Source organism: Mus musculus, chromosome 17 (genome assembly GCF_000001635.26).
Source record: "Mus musculus strain C57BL/6J chromosome 17, GRCm38.p6 C57BL/6J".
NCBI classification, from domain to species: domain Eukaryota; kingdom Metazoa; phylum Chordata; class Mammalia; order Rodentia; family Muridae; genus Mus; species Mus musculus.
The window spans coordinates 46,767,001-46,788,447 of record NC_000083.6 but is presented as its reverse complement, the minus strand read 5'-3'; the positions used below and the strand labels follow the sequence as shown (position 1 = coordinate 46,788,447).

The following is a 21,447-nucleotide window of genomic DNA, read 5'->3' as shown; positions in this document are numbered from 1 at the left end:
CCCAGTCACACACAATTTGTGCTACTCCTTTGAGCTTTGTGAAAGCTAGCACCAGGGGGTTCTGGTCTAGCAGATCTTCTGATGAATAATGCAATACCACAAACCTCCTATTTCCTAGGCCTTGATAAATTCTTGTATGAGTGTAACTTTTAAGTATCTGTTGAGAATCTCCATTTGTCAGAAGAATTCACCAACTTTGCTTCCAATATGCAATGTAGCCTGCTATTCCTGGCTGTAGTGAAGATTCCTGTCTCAGTGGGATTCCCTAACTCTTACATGGTAACCCACCTATTAGCCCTGAGTTATTCTAGCTCCGTTCTTTGTAATGCCTAATTAGTTTCACTGTCTCTACTTGAAGTAAATTTGAATGTTACTGAATAGATAACCTTCTCACTGAATTCCAAGTTTGTAGGCTTCAAGGATTTTCTGGGACATTGGAACACTGGCGAAGGCTTAGCTATGTCAGAATTCAATCTTAAAAGGCACTTATAATAAAATAATACTAAAAGAGAGCACGTGGATCCATACACCAGACTAATGCGGAGATAGGGTATGGGTTATGAGAATGCCAAGGTTCCAGGAGGTTAAGTTTCTCTTGAAACTCTTTGCCTCGTGAGTGCTTCCAGGCTTCTCGGCCTGTCAAGCAAACTATACTGAAGTGTGCATAGCACCCTCCTCCCCCCCAACCCCACAAAATCCCCCTAATGTGTTTTAAATTGGGCCTTTGAGCTCACTTGGGCATCTTCATCTTGGTAAATGGTAGAGCCCCAGCAGGCTAGACTTCCATAGAATAAAACGCACTTTGCTTTTTGCATCCTATTTGAATCCGGGATCATTTTTCCTCAAATCATTGACCCTTACTATCAGACCCTTTTCTTTCTTTTTTTTTTTTTTTCCTCGAGAGGGTTTCTCTGTATAGCCTTCGCTGTCCTGAAACTCACTCTGTAGACCAGGTTGGCCTTGAACTCAGAAATCAGCCTGCCTCTGCCTCCTAAGTGCTGGGATTAAAGGCGTGCACCACCACACCTGGCTCGGACCCTTTTCTATTTGAGATTCTTTCCTTAATGAGTAGGGCACGTGTACTCTGACCAAGCCATCCACCTGGGTGAGTTCCCTCAGAGAAGAACCCTGGCCAGGTTAGACCAGGTTAGACCTGGTAGGGGAAGGTAAAGGGATGCCACGGCAGAGTGGCATGGAGCAGAGAGGGACTAAGGGCTGCCAGTCGGCCCAGCGTAGTTGCCTGAGAGTGATGGTTTTTCTATCACTGAGGTGGGAGATAAGGCAACCAAAGAGGCCAGAGAGGGAAAGAGGGACTGTGGGATGAGGCAGATAAGGGGAGGCTTGACAGCATGATGAAAAGTAGAGGATAAATCATCTGGTTTGGGTGTCATAGCCAGAAGGAGTTGTTTCTTGGTTGGCTTATGCCACTTGGTCGCTTTTAATCACGATGGGAGTGGCTGGGTGATGGCACACACCTTTAATCCTAGCACTTGGGAGACAGAGGCAGGTCTATCTCTATGAGTTCGAGGTCAGCCTGGTCTACAGAGTGAGTTCCAGGCCAGCCAGGGCTACAGGGAGATAGCCTGTCTTCAAAAGCCAAAAAATAAAAAACTAAAAAGGGTAGGAGTGAGGTCACGTGGCAAAACCCATCCTTCCCAACCCTAGCAAAGATGTCTGCCTCCCTCCCAATGAAGAAACATCAGCTAAGATGGAGACAAGCCACACGTTTCCTTTAAGATTACCTATGCATACATTTATTTTTGTTTGTTTGTTTTTGTTTTTAGAGACAGGGTTTCTCTGTGTAGCCCTTGGCTGTCCTGAACTCACTTTGTAGACCAGGCTGGCCTCGAACTCAGAAATCTGCCTGCCTCTGCCTCCCAAGTGCTGGGATTAAAGGAGTGCGCCACCATGCCCGGCCTATGCATAGATTTTTACTCTCAACCAGGTTGCAACAAGTCTTAACTCCTTTGTTATGAAAGACTCCCGCTTTGGGGAGACCATCTCTCAAGTCCTGGGATGAGCCAATGCCCCAGTAACTTGAGAGAAACCGTTCTTGATGCGATATCGCATGACGTTTATTCGGGAATTAGCATGCTGTGGCCAAGCTCGTAATCCACACAGGGGCAGAGGAGATCTACCCCAGCAGTTGCAGTCAAGGGTTTTTACAGAATAAACTGCAAAGTGAGGGGAGGATAAGACCACAAAGAATGGGGAAGCTGAGTAAACATCATAAGAATGGGGATGGTGAATTACAGCTCATCCTCTCAGGCTGAAGGCTAAAGAACAAACAACTCCATGCTGGGCTTCGTTTCTAGGGGTCTAAGAAATGTATTGAGTTGGGGTTTTACAGTTACAGGTTTTTTGTTTTGTTTTGTTTTTTAAAGATTTATTTATTATTATATCTAAGTACACCGTAGCTGTCTTCAGATGCACCAGAAGAGGGCATCAGATCTCATTACGGATGGTTGTGAGCCACCATGTGGTTGCTGGGATTTGAACTCAGGTCCTTCGGAAGTGCTCTTAACCACTGAGCCATCTCTCCAGCCCACAGTTACAGGTTCTTATTTATTTATTTATTTATTTATTTATTTGTTTATTTATTTATTTATTTATTTATTTATATCTCATTACGGGTGGTTGTGAGCCACCATGTGGTTGCTGGGATTTGAACTTCGGACCTTCGGAAGAGCAGTCAGGTGCTCTTACCCACTGAGCCATCTCACCAGCCCCAGTTACAGTTTTTAATCATATCCAATATGCTTATAAATCTTGAGATACTGAAAGTTACACAATAATCTTACAATTTTTTTTAAGATCAGATCTTTAATTTACTTTTTAAATTTTTTTTTTAATTTATATGAGCACACTGCAGCTGTCTTCAGACACATTAGAAGAGGGCATTGGATCCCATTACAGATGGTTGTGAGCCATCATGTGGTTCTGGGACTTGAACTCAGGACCTCTGGGAGAGCAGTCAGTGCTCTTAAATGTTGAGCCATCTCTCCAGCCTCAATCTTAGAATTTTTTTGTTGTTGTTGTTGGTTTTTTTGGTTTTTCTTTTTTTTTTTTTTTTTTTTTTTTTAAAGATTTTTATTTATTTATTTATTATATGTAAGTACACTGTAGCTGTCTTCAGACACTCCAGAAGAGGGCGTCAGATCTCGTTACGGATGGTTGTGAGCCACCATGTGGTTGCTGGGATTTGAACTTTGGACCTTCGGAAGAGCAGTCGGGTGCTCTTACCCACTGAGCCATCTCACCAGCCCTTTTTGGTTTTTCAAGACAGGATTTCTCTGTGTACCCATGGCTGTCCTGGAACTCATTCTGTAGAACGGGCTGGCCTTGAACTCAGAAATCTGCCTGCCTCTGGCTCCCAAGTGCTGGGACTAAAGGCATGTGCCACCACTGCCCGGCAATCTTCCAACTTTTTCTTAAAAAATATTTATTTATTATATATAATTACACTGTAGCTGTCTTCAGACACTCCAGAAGAGGGCATCAGATTTCGTTACAGATGGTTATGAGCCACCATGTGGTTGCTGGGATTTGAACTCAGGACCTTTGGAAGAGCAGTCGGCACTGAGCCATCTCACCAGCCCAATCTTCCAACTTTTTTTTTTTTTTTTTTTTGGTTTTTTGAGACAGGGTTTCTCTGTGTAACCCTGGCTGTCCTGTAACTCACTTTGTAGACCAGGCTGGCCTCGAACTCAGAAATCCGCCTGCCTCTGCCTCCCGAGAGCTGGGATTAAAGGCGTACGCCACCGCGCCCGGCTAATCTTTCAACTTTTTTTTTTTTTTTTTGGTTTTTCGACACAGGGTTTCTCTGTATAGCCCTGGCTGTCCTGGAACTCACTCTGTAGACCAGGCTGGCCTCGACCTCAGAAATCCGCCTGCCTCTGCCTCCCAAGTGCTGGAATTAAAGGCGTGCGCCACCACGCCCGGCTCTTCCAACTTTTAAGATGACATTTATACTTTAACAAAAATTTTAGAGCATTAAATTAAAATCAAAAGAATAAGAGGTGAGCCAGGCAGTGGTGGTTAACACCTTTAATCTCAGTGTTCAGGAGGCAGAGGTTGGAGGACCTTTGAGTTTGAGGCCAGACTGTGTGCAGAGTGAGTTCCAGGATAGCGAAGGCTACACAGAGAAACCCTGTCTCCAAAAACCAAAAAAATGAGGACTGGTGAGATGGCTCAGCAGTTAAGAGCACTGACTGCTCTTCCAGAGGTCCTGAGTTCAATTCCTACCAACCACATGGTAGCTCATAACCATCTGTAAAGAGATCTGAGGCCCTCTTCTGGTGTGTCTGAAGACAGCTACAGCGTTTTCATATAAGTAAAATAAATAAATAAATAAATAAATCTTTAAAAACAAGCAAATATTATGAGATGAGCAGCGACAGTCCCCACTAGGACTATTGTTTTTATTTTTTATTTTGCTCTTCTTTCTCTGTCACATAGACAAGTGGCTCACCCAATATGGGACATATATATATATTTTATTATTATTATTATTATTATTATTATTATTATTATTATTATTATTATTATATGTAAGTACACTGTAGCTGTCTTCAGACACTCCAGAAGAGGGCGTCAGATCTTGTTACAGATGGTTGTGAGCCACCATGTGGTTGCTGGGATTTGAACTCTGGACCTTCGGAAGAACAGTCGGGTGCTTTTACCCACTGAGCCATCTCACCAGCCCCGGACAGAGATTTTTGAGGAAACTTAAAAACAAGCATGGTTCTAGCGCAATCCATGGAATAGTTTAGAATACCTGGTATGCCTGGTGCAGGAGGCCGGAAGAGGTCGTGCCCTTAATCTCCTTTGACATTCATCTGGTAATGACATTAGCGTGTTGAGTGGACTAGTTTTTTAGTGTGTTCCAACATCATGTATCAGTCCTTGGGTACTCAACAATTCCTTGCAGAGTCCCACTGTAGTGAAGTGGTGTAGTGAGGTGCAGAAGAGACACAGAAAATAAGAAAAGTCTCCTGCCCATAAGCCAAAGGTGTAGGATAAAGGCTGTGGGTGGCGACCCTTTCTAGTGTTATATAGTGGCGTTGTCCTAGGCTAGAGCATAAAACAGCACTGTGCTAGCATAAAACAGCACTGTGCTAGTATGTGGCAATGGGAGTAAATTCTGAGAAACTTAAACAAGTGAAGGCTCTGAGATGGAAATGGAGCATTTCTAGTTTCTGGCTCCACTGTTTACCCAACTTGTGCTAAGGCTTTGTAAATCTTAAGGAGCCCCCTGGCGGCCACTGGGAACCCGTAGATATTCATTGTACGGATGAGGAAGCCGAGATGCAGAAAGGTGAGGAATTCAAAGGCTCACAGAGTAGGTGACACATTTTTATTTCCGCAAATCCTCCACAAATAACCGCCCACCAAATGTGAGTGCCACGTCGGTCCTTCAAGTCTCCGGGAATAAAAACCTCACCTAAGCAAGGCGGCCAACTTCTGTAGAGCCCGTGCCGTAGCGGAAGCTGCAGATGCATTGTGGAAAGCCTTTAAATTGTTCACAAGCGGCCGAGTTCGAGACCCTACAGCCTAACTGAAAAGGGTTGGATCCAGACGGGTGTCAGACTCTAGAGACCTTAGAAGGGATGGGAAGAAAACTGGAGGGTTTTTTGCCGGAATCCTGGCTAGCAAGACCTTTTCCCAGACGCTCACATTCGCTAAGGAATCTCAGGCTGCCTGAGTCCTCCTGCGGGAGCGAGAGTCCGTCTCTATGATACAAGAGACGTCGAGGCGGGCCTCTCTACCCCGCCCGGTGAGGCTGCGCAAGCGCAGTAGCTGAAGCACCGGAAAGATGGCGGAGGAAGGGTGAGTGTGTCTTCGGATCTCTCTATGGGGCTTTGAGGATCCGATGCCATCCTTTCTGTTTGTACTCTGGTGATACAAAAGGAAGCTGTGGGCTGTGGAGAGAAAAGAAAAAGGCTCCATAGTATGAAGTCAAGGTGGGGGCTGAGATGCTGTAGGGCTCCGCGACCAGGGATCGGGACGACTTTGGAAGCAGCGAGAAGAGGAACTGAGGTTCGGAGGGGCGAGTGGCTGCGTAGCGCCAGAGTTGAGTTCGCTCAGCTTGGCTGTCATGTCTTTCACAGTTTGGTACACACGTACAGTGTATTTTGATCGTATCACCTCCCCATCATCTCTTATTCCCCTGCGTCTTCCACCAAGCTCTTTCCCCCCAATTCCCCCTCCTGCTTTCATGTGCCCCCCCCCCCCACCTCATCCTAGCTCGACTTAATCATTACTCTTCTTGATGGATCTGTGATAGCCCCTTTCTGGATTTTACTAGAATTTCCTTGCCGCTAGTGACAGGTCATAGCCTACAGTTGTTAAAGCTCCACGGACCAAAACGAACCCAGAGAGCAAAGGTTTTTCCTGATTTTTAAAGGCTCTCGGGACGAGTGAGCATTACAGGAGCACGGCGAAGACTCATCAGAAACTTTAGGTCCCGGGAAGACCAGGATCTCGAATTGGTTTGGAAAGCCACCAAATGTTGGTTTGGCAATTTTCATTAATGTCAAATTTGTTCCTTTATCAGGGAAAGAAAAAAAATTCCTTTGGTTCCAGAAAATCTTCTGAAAAAGAGGAAGGCTTATCAAGCCCTCAAAGCCACTCAGGCAAAGCAGGCACTTTTGGCAAAGAGAGAGGTAATTCTGAGAGGGGGGGGGTTAGGATTTGTAGTGGACGGATTTTACTAAACGGTGTTCGTTGAACTAGATTTGTTATCAGATCCCTCACAGGTTTCTCCCTCATAGTCCTCCATTTAGCAAAGATTTACCCACCATCTTTCTGTGAGCAAAATGTTAGACCAGCCTTTAAGGGAAAAGTGAAGACATTTTCTGAATTCAAATTTAGTGGTAAAACCAAATTTGGCAGGGAAAAAAATAGATTATTTTAAAAATGTTTTGTTGGGGTTGGTTTGTTTCTTAGATGGGGTCTGTACATATGGTCTGGAATACTGTATGACCAGGCTGGCCTCAAACTAACAGATCAGCCTACTTAGGCCTCTAGAATGCTGCGATTAAATTGCTATCTGTGGCACACTTTTCAGCATTCTAGAAGGTTGAGACAGGAAAATGGAGAGTTTGGCTATATAAAGAGAACCTGTCTCAAACCAAAAGTATCCAACAATTTTAAAAGTTTATTTAGAATCACGTGTGGGCTGGAGAGATGGCTCAGCCCTTAAGAGCACTGACTGCTCTTCGGAAGGTCCTGAGTTCAAATCCCAGCAACCACATGGTAGCTCACAACCACCTATAATGAGATCTGACTCCCTCTTCAGGTGTGTGTAAAGACAGCTGCAGTGTACTTACATATAATAATAAATAAATCTTTGGGGGGAGGGTATAGGGAACTTTCGGGATAGTATTTGAAATGTAAATAAAGAAAATATCTAATTAAAAAAAAATTCCTGGTCATGGTGGCTCACCTTTAATCCCAGCACTCGGGAGGCAAAGGCAGGCGGATTTCTGAGTTCGAGGTCAGCCTGGTCTACAAAGTGAGTTCCAGGTCAGCCAGGGCTACACAGAGAAACCCTGTCTCGAAAAACCAATGTGTAGATTCTGCACACAGTATGTACAGGATTTTTGAACGCAAAGAGAAGAAAATCCTCTTGTTTAATGATGCCTAATATAGTGTTGAGTTTCCTAAACACCTGTATTAAATGTTACCAGCATATGAGCTCACCACAAACTTTTCTTCAGCCCTTAAGAGCACTGACTGCTCTTACATCTCTCAGTTCCATCTGGCCTCTTCATGTGCCCCTTAGGTAATGGTCTGCCCACTTTGCAGAACGTTTGAGAGCTGAGCTCTCTTACTAATGGTCCTGGGTTAACTGTGGAGGGGAAGAGATGCTGATGCGTGTCTTCTCTGCCACAGAGAAAAGGAAAGCAATTCAGGTTCAGACGACTAGAATCTTTCGTGCATGATTCCTGGCGACAGCAACGTGACAAGGTGCGTGTCCAGCGGCTGGAGGTGAAGCCTCGTGCTTTGGAGGTGCCTGATAAACATCCCTTGGCCTTCGTTATACGCATGGAAAGGTACAGTACCAGTGTGTTTTCAGAGTCCTTGGTTCAACTTCAGATGGCTCTGTAGGGAGACAAAGCCTAACCTACTACAGAAGATTGGCTAGGATTCGGAATTAGGACCATGGGTGACATAAGGACACTCAGGGTGAAGGTGGGGCTCTTTTTTTTTTTTTTTTTTTTTAGATTTATTTTATGTATATGAGTACACTGTAGCTGTCTTCAGACACACCAGAAGAGGGCATTAGATCCCATTACAGATGGTTGTGAGCCACCATGTGGGTGCTAGGAATTGAACTCAGGACCTCTGGAAGAGCAGCCAGTACTCTTAAGCACAGGGCCATCTCTCCAGCCCCCTAGTGATACCCTTTCTAAAGTAGTAACCACAACTTGACAAAAGACATGAAAGTAGGCCCGGCATTGTGCCACGTGCCGTTAAACCCAGCAATGAAGCACAGAGTAAAGGTTAGGATTGCTCATGGCCATGTGTCCTGTGACGGTTTAAAGACACAGGGCACCGTGCTAGAAGCATTGTCCACACTTAGCAGGCTTCATTGCCCTCAGCCGTGTGCCTTTTGGTAGAAAACCTCTGAGTTTGAAACTTCTGAGCTCTGCTCTCTTCAAGCTTCCTGAACTGGACTTCCCTGGCTTTGACGCCAGACTCAGACCTGCTGTGAATATGTTCCATGCTTTCACTACCCACCCACTGACGCAGTCTGGCTTCCCTAGGTAGACATACTTGTCCATATAGCCTACCATCCCCACTGTCCCCAACACTCCCCCCACCAATCCATCATTCAGGAACTGTCCTGTAGCATGCAGGGATTGCTCCTCACAGTGGAACATGGTCTGTTTCTACTCTGCCTCCCACAACATTGAGCTCTGAGGTAAATTCTGTGTACCCAGTGAACACTCTAGCATTTCAGAATTGCTTGCAAACAGACAGCATAGACTGGGGTCAGACACCTTGACTGTTGTTTCAGGATTGAAGGAGTGAGTTTATTGGTAAAGAGCACCATCATGAAACTTGGCCTGAAGAAATTGTTCAGTGGTGTCTTTGTCAAGGTCACCCCTCAGAGTGTAAGAATGCTGCGCACGGTGGAGCCTTATGTGACCTGGGGGTGAGTGCCATTTTCCATGTGAATTCCCTCGTACTCAGAGTGTGTAAAACAGATACACAGGGTATTGTTTTCCAAGGTTCATGCTGTGTGTTGGGCACTTTGCTGTGGCAGTCACCAGAAATAAAGAACCTTAGGTCCTAGGGGAGGATAGTGATGCTGTCAATGGTCCAAGAGCTGCCGGCTTATTCGTCTGTATGTTATGACTCGGTAAAATGAACAATATGGAGACTAATGTAATGCTTGAAGCCATTGCTGTGTGTGGTGGCTCACACCTAAGACCCAGCACTGGGAAGCTATGGCAGGGAGGTGCTGTGGCTCCCAGGCCGGCCTGAGCTATGCTGCTGCAAGACTCAAACAGAACCGGATTTTAGTACTGAGCATGGTGCTTTGGGCCAGCAATCCCTGTACACCAAGGGCTGAGGCAGAAGGATTGCTGCAAGTTTGAGGCCAGCATAGGCTATGAAAATAAGATCTGGTCTCAAAAAAATATCTAAATTTCTAATTATATACTCAAGCCCATGCTGGGATTTTCGGTTGACTGCTTAGGTGGCTCACCTCAGACTTTGTACAGCTCAGGGCCCTCCAGCCTCAGTGTCTAGAGTTGCAGGCATTAGCTGCTCTGTAGGCATTAGCTGCTCTGCTTTTCGGCCATCTTCTCAGTTGGGTCGCCCAATAGTCTACTCCCTGCTTGTGGGAGGTGGGTGTGGGAGGGTCCTGTAGCTCTCTGCTCAGTCAGTTCTTAGTGTCCCTGTTATGCCTATGTAGATTTCCAAATCTGAAGTCTGTCCGGGAGCTCATCTTGAAACGTGGCCAAGCAAAGATTAACAATAAGACAGTCCCTCTGACGGACAACACGGTGATCGAGGAGCACCTGGGTGAGTGCTGTGGCCTGGGCTTGGTGGCTGCGATCCAGGGTGTATTCTTGGACCTGACAGTCCCAGCCTTTTGGGTTTTTCCCCCCTTTATACTGGCTAGGTGGTGAACACAGAAATCTACACCCTCTTGTTTTTCAGGGAGATTTGGTGTCATTTGCCTGGAAGACCTCATCCATGAAATTGCCTTCCCTGGGAAGCATTTCCAGGAGGTCTCTTCATTTCTGTGCCCTTTCCTCCTCTCTGTGGCCCGCCATGCTACCAGGAACAGAGTGGGCTTCCGCAAAGAGATGGGCTCCCCGGGCTACCGGGGAGATCGGATCAATCAGCTCATTCGGCAGCTCAACTAGAGCAGGAGCAGGTGAGGCGAGTGTGTGCTGCCTGCTGCACAGCGCTTGTGTCGCCAGACACCAGCCTCGGCTCGGAGAGGGCCTGAGAAGGGGTGACTGGGAGCGGGGAAACAAACAGCTCAAAGTCAGGTGCTGGGTCCAAGCTGGCAGCCTGTGCCCTGCTCCAGACACTTGGCCAGCCTCCTCTCTGTTCTGCTTGAGACTGGATAGCTCGTCTCTTGCAGATTATAGGCACAGCTTTTTATTTTACAAATCAATCCAGATAGTTACTCCAGGTTCCTATGAATCAGCCTCCCTTGACCACAGCTCCTTAATTCTTAGGAGACTGCAAATGGACCTTTTCTTTTAACTTTGCAAAAGAATTCAGATATCTGCCTGCCTCTGTTATCACAGACAGGGAGCTAGTTTGTGGGACCGGGTCCTGAAATTACCACTTGTATCACACCTGGGTCTAACCTTGCTCTGTCCCAAGTCACCCTGGACTCAGGAATCTGTCTGCCTTTGTAAGCATAAACAGCAACAAAAATAACAACTTAGTGGTCACCACTCCCTAAATCTCTTTATCTCCTTCCTTAGTATCTTTCTGACAAACAAGCTGGCTCGCAGCGCAGCTGCTTTTGTTCCTTTAGATTTGTTAAGCCCCTCATGTATGTAAGTACACTGTAGCTGTCTTCACACACACCACAAGAGGGTGGCAGATCTCATTATGGGTAGTTGTGAGCCACATATGGTTGCTGGGATTTGAACTCAAGACCTCTGGAAGAGCAGTCAGTGCTCTTAACCGCTGAGCCATCTCACCAGCCAGAAATTATATATTTTTGAACCCGTTTTATTTTTTTGTTTTTTGTTTTGTTTATTTGTTTTCCGAGACAGGATTTCTCTGTATAGCCCTGGCTGTCCTGGAACTCACTCTGTAGACCAGGCTGGCCTTGAACTCAGAAATCCGCCTGCCTCTGCCTCCCAAGTGCTGGGATTAAAGGCGTGTGCCACCACGCCCGGTGGTTTTTTTTTTTTTTTAAATTTATTTATTTATTTTATTTATTTACTTATTTTGGTTTTTTGAGACAGTTTCTCTGTATAGCCCTGGCTGTCCTAGAACTCACTTTGTAGACCAGACTGGGCTCGAACTCAGAAGTTCACCTGCCCCTGCCTTCCGAGTGCTGGGATTAAAGGCATGAGCCACCAAGCCCAGCAGTTTTTTTATTTTTATTTATATGAGTACACTGTCGCTGTCTTCAGACACACCAGAAGAGGGCATCAGACCCCATTACAGATGGTTATGAGCCACTGTGTGGTTGCCGGGAATTGAACTCGGGACCTCTGGAAGAACAGTCAATGCTCTTAACCACTGAGCCATCTCTTACTTAAGTACACTATAGCTGTCTTCAGATGTGCCAGAAGAGGATGTCAAATCTCATTATGGGATTACGGGTGGTTATGACCCACCATGTGGTTGCTGGATTTGAACTCAGGACCTTCGGAAAAGCAGTCAGTGCTCTTATCCACTGAGCCATCTCGCCAGCCCTGAACCCATGTTTTTAAGAGTCCTTTTTCACAAACTTAAGTGCTGTCATGAATGTCCCAGCATTTCCCTTTTTGTTGAGACCTCAGCCATCCATACCTTCACCCCTGATGCATGCTGACTGGTTATCACTAGCATTAACGCTAACTGGGATAACATTCCTGAGGAATGTAAGTCATTATACAAACATTATTATACAAAGAGGCCTTATGCCCATAGCAGCCGTCAACACTCATGGAGGCTCACACCTGCTGGCCCTATACAGGTGCCGAGAGCCATGTCATTCTGTCCCCTGCTGAGGCCATGCCAAACCCAGCACTGGGGTAGGTCAGAGGACACTTCTCTCCTCTATTGGTTCTGAGAATCTTTACTGGGTAGTCTTTGTGGCCAGCAGTCTTACTCACTGAGCCATCTTGTTGGCACCTTGTCTGACTTTTGGTGGGCCATGCTTGTCAACTAGAAGTCCCTCTGTACGCTGGAGAGCTAGTTAGCAGTTGACCCTGGCACTTGAAGAATGAGAGTTGTTCTGTGTGAAAACAGGAACAAGCCTGTGTGTTGACCTGTTGGAAAGGGACAATGCCTGATACAGCTCTGTTAGGTCACGGGCTAGAAAATGTCTATGTTGCTGTGGACTTTTAGCCTGCAGTGGAGGAGGAATCACATCAGAAACTGATTTCAGAAGGACTATGCAGGCCGGTTGGTTACCTGTTCTGCTGAAGGATCGCGACTGGAACACTCTGTCGCTGTTCTCTCAGACCCAAGTTGAGATTGGTTTGTTGACACAGCTGTGTTTTCCCTCCTTAGGTTTTCCAAAAGCACCCCTCGGAAGTGTTTTTGTCGTCGTTTAAAATTATCAAGTATCTTCAGAGAAGATTATTTTCTGCCTTCAGAAACTGAAGGAAGGCTTGGGCCTAGAGAACGACAGTAAGGTGCGAGCACCGGAGACACTTAACACAGCTCAGTCCATGGAAGGACGAGTTCCCTCATTGGCTGCCTGTCTCGAAATCCACGCAAGCTGTGGAGGAAAGAATTACCCTGCTCATCCTGCCTTCTATCTTGGTGTTTAATGTTGGGTGGGCAACAAGCACAAACCTCCCTCCCACCCCCTCCAAGACTGTTAGAGCAGTGGGCCAGACCAAGCGGCGCACTTGAACATGGATCAAGAGGGTCCCGGTTTTACTTTTTATTTTTGTCAGGGTAGGCAGTCTTGTGTTTGCTTTGTTCAAAGCAGGGTCTCCCTGTTGGCCCTGGCTGGCCTTATACTCCACAGCAGTCCTGCCTCCTCCTCCTAGGTGCTGGGATTAAAGGCGTGCGCCACCACGCCCGGCTACAGCCTGCATTTTTATGCACATTGGTCTGTTAAGCTAGTTGCATTCTGTGCTACCGGAGGGGACTGAAGTTTAATCACTTGTCTTCTATTAAAAACTAGTGTTTGCCTGGGCCTGGTGTGTATACCTTTAGTTGCAGCGCTTGGGAGGCAGAGGCAGGCAGACTTCATGAGTTCAGGGACAGGCAAGCCTGCTCTACAGATTTCCAGGATACCCAGGGCTACACATAGAGAAAATGTTAAAGATAAACAAAAAGCTGGACAGTGGGGGAGCACACCTTTAATCCCAGCACTCGGGAGGCAGAGGCAGGCGGATTTCTGAGTTCGAGGCCAGCCTGGTCTACAGAGTGAGTTCCAGGACAGCCAGGACTACACAGAGAAACCCTGTCTCAGAAAAAAAACAAAACAAAAACCAATGCAGTGATAGATTGTTGTTTCCTAAACCACATGTACCCAGGAAATGCCCACTAAATTTCACCTGGATCAGTGTTAACTGATCATTGGGAAATGAGGTGACCAAAAATGCATCGCAACCTTGGACAAACAGCATGGCTATTTAACATTCTGGGATCCTGCAGAATCCTGCATCTTCCTAAGTAGGGAAGCACTGTAGCATTGGAGAGAGGCCTGGGCGAGCAGAGCTAAGGCTTCCATTTCTGGCTTGCTTGGAATTTAAAACAAGCTTTTTTCTATATAGTAAAAGATTGTTTTTAAGATTTTTGCGTGTGAGTACATGCCAAAGTAGCCAGGAAGTGTCACTTGCCCTGGAGCTAGAATTACTGGCAAATGAAGGCTCAGAGGTGGATGCTGGGACCAATTCTAGGCCCTCTGAGAAAGCAGGTGCACTTGGCTTGTGCCTCCAGCCCCAAAGGCGATGGCTTATTGTGAGCCTGAGGCCAGCCAGGGTTACAGAGACTCAAGAAACAAGTGGGGTTGTCCATGTTGCTGGAGATGACCCAGGTCTATTAGGACCTTGACTACATGGATAGACATTCTGGCAGCTAGTATACTGCCATTGGGGCCTATGGAGAAGTAGCCACCGAGCCTATTTAGAAAGAAGGACTGCTGGCAAGCTTGGTGTCACTATGAAGGCAGACAAAGATCGATGTATTAACGACCCCGACTCCAAAAACACTCGAGGGGGCCCAAGGTGGGCTCAGTGGTTAAGAGCCGTTCGCCCAGGGGCTGGAGAGTTGGCTCAGTGGTACCACATGGTGGCTCACAACCATCTGTAATGAGATCTGACGCCCTCTTCTGGTGTATCTGAAGACAGCTACAGTGTACTTACATAAAATAAATAAATCTTTAAAAAGAGCCGTTCGCCCAGTCCCCTGGGCATCTGGCACCGTTTCACAAGTCCTGCGGGGAGGAAAGAATGCTCCCTCAGAAACCCAGGGCTTAATTCCCAACTACTAGTTTCAGCCTTGGAGATGAATCTGGGTAAGGCACCTGCTGCCAAGCCAGAGCTTAACCGGGGGGGGGGGGGGGGGGGGGGGGGTCTGGTGCATGGTGGGAGGAGAAAGCCAACTCCTATGGGGGTACCAACTACCAAACTGCCTCTGCTCGCACTACCTTAGTTGCTCCCAAGAGTCAGGGTTTTTTAAGATTTAGTTATGTGGCCAAGCACACTGACAACAGAAGAGGGCGTCAGATCCCATTAAAATGTGAGTCACCATGTTTGCTGGAAATTGAACCTTGATCCTCTGGAAGAGCACCGAGCCCTCTCTCCAGTCCCCCAACTCCAAGAACCAGGGTTTCTATGTATCACTCTGGGAAGGAACCTTTTCATCAAACCCAAACGACTGCCAAGTTAGAAATGCCTTTTGGATATCGGTTTATCGGTATCATCAGAACAAGCGGGTCCAGGAGGTTGTGCTGTCCTACAGTGACAAGGGAAACTTATTTCCGTTACACAAATGGACTAGGACACAGTATGAAGTTGAAATTTGGCATCCAAAAACAAAATTACTAGGCAACATTGAGTCCCACAGGTGGCAAGTGTCCAGACTCAAGTTTGTGTAGGACCCAGTCATGCCCTCGGGAAACACCTCGAGCATCAGGAAACCCTTGGGCCTCCGTCGAGTTGGGCGGCTGGACTGCCCCGGGATCGCTCCTCGATGGTCGGAGGCTGCGTCCTCGTGTCTAGGGCGATGGTGCAGGGTGAGGCGGCCGAGCCCGCATCTTCCCAGGGCTTGGGCCTCCGAGGGAGCAGAGACGCGGTGGGTTCACCGTGGGTCGCAGTGATGTGGCGTTTCTCCAGGCCCGGGACCTCCTGGCCCTTCTGTACCAGGTGCAGGAGCTCCGCCAGGGTCACCGAGGCAGGAGCTGGCTCGGCAGACGCCAGTGCACCGCTCGGACTGGAGACACCGCCACGCTGGTCCATGTCCTGCCACCAGCTCATCCCCCGGATCCGGCTGTAAGCACTTCCGGGTGGAGTGGGAGCAACCACTTCGTGAAAAGTAGAGGGGAGCTTAGTAACTTAGCCCAGGGTAGACCTTCCAAGACCCGGGCTATTTGTGCAGAAGCTGCAGCCTGGGTTAACCTCCAGCTCTCATTCCACAACATGAGATGTGCTGCGGTGGGTGAGGAGCGGGCGGGGTGGGGTGGGGGAACGAGCCAAAAAGTGAAGTTTTTGCACCCAGTGAGACAAGTGTGAGGAGGCGTGGCTGTACAAAAGCACTTCCCTTTGGCACGTGTAGATGCGGACGCAGGCTGCGCGCTCAGGGCCGGGAGGGTCGTCTTGGTAGTTTGAGTCTCGCGCTACAGTCCAGAGCGTGATTCTGTATGCTTTTCCAAGCAAGCAAGCAAGCGCTCGTCACATTTGTTAATTGTGGTACTAAGGATCAAATCCCTGGTTTTTGTTGTTGTTGTTTGGGTTTGGGTTATGTGTTGTTTGGGATTTGTAGTCAATTTTGGTTTGAGCCAAGGATTCGTCATCTCCCAATGTCTGCTGCGCTACACCTCCCAATGCTGTTCAGATTTCTGTATCAAAGCTATCCTGACAGGATGCAGTGGCTCATGCTTGTAACACCATATGCTCGGGCCATAGAGCCAGCCGAGTTACACACTGAAACATGTAAGTATATAATAAACAGCTTGATCTGGCACAGATCAAGAAATCAGTAAGTAAAGCATACTTTGCATAATGTTAAAAGCACACAGCATGTTTACCCTTCACCGGAAACAACCCCATGAAACCCAAAAAGTGGGTAAGATGGCTCAGCAGGTAGGGCTATTGAATTTTTATCCCCGTTCTCATGTTTTCAAGGTCTCCTGTAGCCAAAGCTGACCTTGAACTTGAACTCACAATATAGTCTGTGTGTGTGTGCGTGCGCGCGCGTATGCACGCGTCTGACTTCGGATCCTTGCCTTCGAAGGGCAGAAGTAGGCAGACCGCCGCATCCAGCTGGCATTTATCTGGGTTTGTGGGCATTCAAATTCTGACCCTCACACCTGCACGGCAGGCACTAACTGCTGACCATTCCCAACCGCGGCTTTGAACTCCTGGCCCTCCACCTCCGCAGTGCTGGGATTACAGGGGTCCATGTCCAGTATGTGCTGGGAATTGAATTGTATTGTATGGTGCCGGGAATGGAGCACAGGAGTTTATATGTATTAGCCAAGCACTCTACTAACTGAGAGCTCTGTCTGCAGCCCCTCTGGCACACTTTTCCTCATGTAATGCTGAACCTCTTAGGGCTTCCTTTCCTTTCCTTTCCTTTCCTTTCCTTTCCTTTCCTTTCCTTTCCTTTCCTTTCCTTTTCTGTTTTGTTTTTCAAGACAGGGTTTCTCTGTGTAGCCCTGGCTGTCCTGGAACTCACTCTGTAGACCAGGCTGGCCTCGAACTCAGAAATCCACCTGCCTCTGCCTCCCAAGTGCTGGAATTAAAGGCGGGTGCCACTACTGCCCGGGCCCCCCTTTAATTTTATTATGTGCATCTATGTCTGTGTACTACATGCATGCAGTACTGCTAAAGGCCAGAAGAGAGCAACTGAACCCTTAGTTCTGCTATCATGTCGGTGTTGGGCTTTGAATTCTCTGGTCTTCTGGAAGGACAGCCAGTGCCTGGAGGCCATTATTGAGGGTCCCCAGTGATCTCTCCTGTAGCCCCTGCAGCTGTCTCTGCATGTTCATCCAACTTCCTGGACCTGACAGAGTCAGTGCAGCAGGCTCCCTGGCCTTCTAGTTTCTGGGCCTGGTCAGGCTGGGAGAGAGTAGCAGGAGGAGAGAAGAGATAGCTTCAACAGATTTCATTCTGTTTCCCCTCCTCAGGGTCTCATCGGCAGCAGTCCCTCCACACAGCCCTCTGGTTTAAGGGTTCTGACACAGCTCCCTTCTCACTCTCTCAGATGCTACGTTGTCTCCTGGGAACTCCCTTGTCCTTGCCCACATCGCTCTCTGCCCATGGGCTCTACTAAATTCTCCTTAGATTTTCCAATGTCGTCGTCTCTTTCTCTCCCGCCCTTCCTCACCAACACTAGAAGTGGTTCCTTCCAGGAGTAGACAGAACAGAGTGTTAGGATTAGCCCTCCCACGCTGTGCAGGGGGACATGCGTGTGACTGGAGGGGACATGCGTGTGACTGGGGATCCCATTCATGTGAGGAGATCGTGGATAGATGTTGTGCCCAGCTCTGCGTGGCCATGTTGCTTGTTTTTATATCTATAGGGAAACACAAGGGTCCTCAACTTCTGACAGAAGGGTAGCTTGGATTGGCACCCTGGCTGGAGGCCGGCATTGAGACATCACCGTGAGATCACCAAGTTCCAGGACCGATTAAAGGCTCAGCCCTTCCTTTCTTATAGGATTTCATTTTGTAGTCCAGGAAGGCCTGGAACTCACCACCCACCTACCTTAGCTGCTTGATTCTGGCATGAGCTCCCACACTTGGACTTCCAGATGTCCGTTGTAAAAATCAGAAAGGTAAGAGTTACTGAGTGGACCTTGAGATGGGTCAGAGATATTACATATCTCTATCTACATATCTATGATATCAATGTAGATAGATAGATGGATAGATAGATAGATAGATAGATAGATAGATAGATAGATAGATAGATAGAGACGTACAGTAGCATAAACACGAGACCACCTCCTCAGCAAGGGAGAAAACAAGAAGCAACTCTGGATGTAAATTGTCCTCCGACTTCCATACTTGCACTGTTAATGTGTTAACACGCACACACACACATGCACACAAACACGGAAACAAATAAACTGTGCTGGAGGTGTAGCTGAGTTGACAAAGCATTGGTTTGCACAAAGCCCTGAGTTCCGTCCCCAACCCCACATAAAGCCAAGCACAGCTGTGTGATCCACCCTGTAACTGGCGCTTGGGAGATGGAGGCATGAGGGTCAGAAGTTCAAGATGGTGAGAGGGCAGACTGGGCTCTGTGAGACCCTGCCTCAGAGAGGGGGGAAGGGGAGGAAGAGAGAGGGGAGGGAAGGGAAAACACAGGACACTTGGAATGCAAGGTTATCCAAGTTCATTTCCTTGGATGCTCATCCAAGATTTGGGATTTACCATGCCGGCTCCAGCACCTGGAAGAGGCACTAATCTAGCCTCTTACTTAGGCTAATTAAAGCTGTAAAGTTTTACTAGCAGCCCACAGTCAATAAGCTTGAGATGCTAGGACTTTCCTGGCATCCTGTAGAAGGAATCAGAATTTTTTGGAGATGAGAATGCTGGACTGGGTTTATCATATGAACTCTAGCCACCCCTGCGGTCGCACAGTTAAAGGAGCCAGAAGACATTTCCAGAACTAAACAGTTAAGAAATGTATAGGTGAGCCAGGTGGGGTGGCTCGTGTTTGTCATCCCAGAACATGGGAGTTAGGACAAGGGTAGTCTAAGGCCAACCTGGGCTACTTAGCAAGATGGGGGAGGGGGAGGAAAACCAAGGGAGAGCACTGAAGAGATGGCTCAGTAGGTAAGGCATTTCCCCAGCAAGCCAGAGGACCTGAGTTCAAATCCCTAGCACCCTCCTAAAAGTTGGATATGCTCTAGATTCCTATGACCTTAGGCAAAACAGGAGGTGGAAACCGGAGAATCATAGAAGCTTATGGAGCTAGCTTGGAGAGAGCAATACAAACAGCAAAAGAGAGATGCAGGCCTGGGGAGATGGCTCAGTGGTTAAGAGCACTGGCTGCTCTTCCAGAGGTCCTGAGTTCAATTCCCAGCAACCACACAGTGGCTCGAAACCATCTGTAATGGGACCCGATGCCCTCTTCTGGTGTGTCTGAAGAAAGCGACAGTGTATGTTCTTACATAAAACAAAATAAATTAAAAAAAAAATAAAGAAACAGAAAGGAAGAAAGGAAGAAGAGAGACGCTGTCTCAAACAAGGTGGAAGGCGGGATACACACCTACACACCTGAAGTTGTCCTCTGACTTTATTATGTTCTATGCAACTCTCACCCACAAACATGTACACACACCATCCACGTTCATATACAATACACGTCACACAAAAGAAGGAAGGAAGGAAAGAAAAAGGGGCAAGAGGAGGCTGCCAGCATCCTTGCTTTGATGGCTAGGGTCGCTGCGTGGGTCAGCAGCGCTGGACTCCCTCATCTGACTGTAGTTAATGTCACCCTGGTCATGTAGAAGCCAAACACTGCGATTATTCAAAAGCAGGATCCGGGCTCAGTAAGGATGTGGGTCAGTGGTAGAGGGTTTCCTAGCACACATGAGGCCCTTCCTGGTTTGCTAGAATAAATGCTCTCAGTGATATAACTTGGTTTTCCTCAGCCTGGGTTCCTCAGCTAGAAACAGGCAGTTAAGGCCCAAGGCATGAGTCGTGAGCTGCCTGGGGCTTATAGCCAACCTGCAAGTGACTGGTCCGTGCTAATGCATGAGCATCCTTATTCGTGCTGGGTGAGGAGCTTTGGAGACCTTCTGGGGCTTCTGGGAAGAGGATCAGGTAGGGGAAGTTTCCAGACGGACTCTCCCTGCCCTCCAAGAGGGAGGCAGGAGCTGGGCTAGGTATGGGTCACCAAGCCAGCAGCCCCTGTCCCATCTGCACTGTGGTCGCAGAGCCTGGGCCAGCACTTCCCCAGACTGGAGAATGACAGGCAGAGTCGTTAGGGACACCTGCCTCCCCTCCTCCCACTCCAGGGCGGGAAGCCACCATGCTGCACCTGGGCCTGCAGGGCCTGGGAACACGTGGAGCCCACAGTACCCAAAGCCCCTCCCCCGCCAACCTGGGTCCTTGCGCAAGGTCAGGAGAGGGCAGGAAAGTGGCCATTAAAACTGCCCTTCCGGCACAACAGCATAGTGGGGTGAAGCTGGCATAAGAATAAAGAAGAGGAAGAAATAAAGCTGTGTATAGAAGAGACAGCAACGTGTAATATGGCGCCTTCGGGGGGGGGGGGGGTGGTCAGGAAGGGCTATTCTGCAAGTAATCTCAGGTTAATTATTTCCTGTGTGCATGCGGTACTCACACCAAAATTTGTATCCTATCGGGGTGAGAGGTGGACTGGATAAGATTAAACTAAGCACACACACAAAACACACAAAGACCATTGTTCTTGCTTTTGTTTTTCTTTCTTTTCTTTTCTTTTCTTTTCTTTTTTCTTTTTTTTTTGGCTTTTCAAGACAGGGTTTCTCTGTGTAGCCCTTGGCTGTCCTGGAACTCACTTTGTAGACCAGGCTGGCCTCGAACTCAGAAATCCACCTGCCTCTGCCTCCTGAGTGCTGGGATTAAAGGCATGTGCCACCACTGCCTGGCTTCCTTTCATTTTTGAGGCAGGGTCTCAGATTGCAGTCCTGGCTGGCCTGGAACTCTCTGACACAGTGCTGGATCCCTAACCAAGCACCCACCCTAACCAAGCACCCACCCTAACCAAGCACCCACCCTAACCAAGCACCCACCCTAACCAAGCACCCACCCTAACCAAGCACCCACCCTAACCAAGCAGGCACACTAACCAAGCACCCACCCTAACCAAGCACCCACCCTAACCAAGCAGGCACACTAACCAAGCACCCACCCTAACCAAGCACCCACCCTAACCAAGCACCCACCCTAACCAAGCACCCACCCTAACCAAGCATCCACCCTAACCAAGCAGGCACACTAACCAAGCACCCACCCTAACCAAGCACCCACTCTAACCAAGCACCCACCCTAACCAAGCACCCACCCTAACCAAGCACCCACCCTAACCAAGCAGGCACACTAACCAAGCACCCACCCTAACCAAGCACCCACCC

At 47.9% G+C, this 21,447-nt stretch overlaps 2 protein-coding genes across 2 annotated transcripts; one reads left to right on the top strand and one right to left on the bottom strand.

Moving 5' to 3' along the window:
• Positions 1-5,791: 5,791 nt before the first annotated feature.
• On the top strand, positions 5,792-14,541 carry Rpl7l1 (ribosomal protein L7-like 1). Its single transcript, NM_025433.3, has 7 exons — positions 5,792-5,829; positions 6,557-6,665; positions 7,897-8,057; positions 9,026-9,163; positions 9,929-10,038; positions 10,177-10,396; positions 12,712-14,541. The coding sequence occupies exons 1-6, from the start codon at positions 5,816-5,818 to the stop codon at positions 10,383-10,385; spliced, it is 741 nt and encodes a 246-aa protein (NP_079709.2). The 5' UTR covers positions 5,792-5,815; the 3' UTR covers positions 10,386-10,396; positions 12,712-14,541.
• A 499-nt stretch (positions 14,542-15,040) lies between these two features.
• 2310039H08Rik (RIKEN cDNA 2310039H08 gene) lies at positions 15,041-15,813 on the bottom strand. Its single transcript, NM_025966.3, has one exon. The coding sequence runs from the start codon at positions 15,633-15,635 to the stop codon at positions 15,291-15,293; it is 345 nt and encodes a 114-aa protein (NP_080242.1). The 5' UTR covers positions 15,636-15,813; the 3' UTR covers positions 15,041-15,290.
• Positions 15,814-21,447: the final 5,634 nt, after the last annotated feature.

Excerpts from the sequence above, each read along its gene's own strand:
- Rpl7l1 (NM_025433.3), top strand. Across the intron at positions 8,058-9,025 it reads TTCGTTATACGCATGGAAAG|GATTGAAGGAGTGAGTTTAT; the intron begins GTACAGTACCAG and ends CTGTTGTTTCAG. Across the intron at positions 10,039-10,176 it reads GGTGATCGAGGAGCACCTGG|GGAGATTTGGTGTCATTTGC; the intron begins GTGAGTGCTGTG and ends CTTGTTTTTCAG.
- 2310039H08Rik (NM_025966.3), bottom strand. The coding sequence starts at position 15,635 with ATGAGCTGGTGGCAGGACATGGACCAGCGTGGCGGTGTCTCCAGTCCG.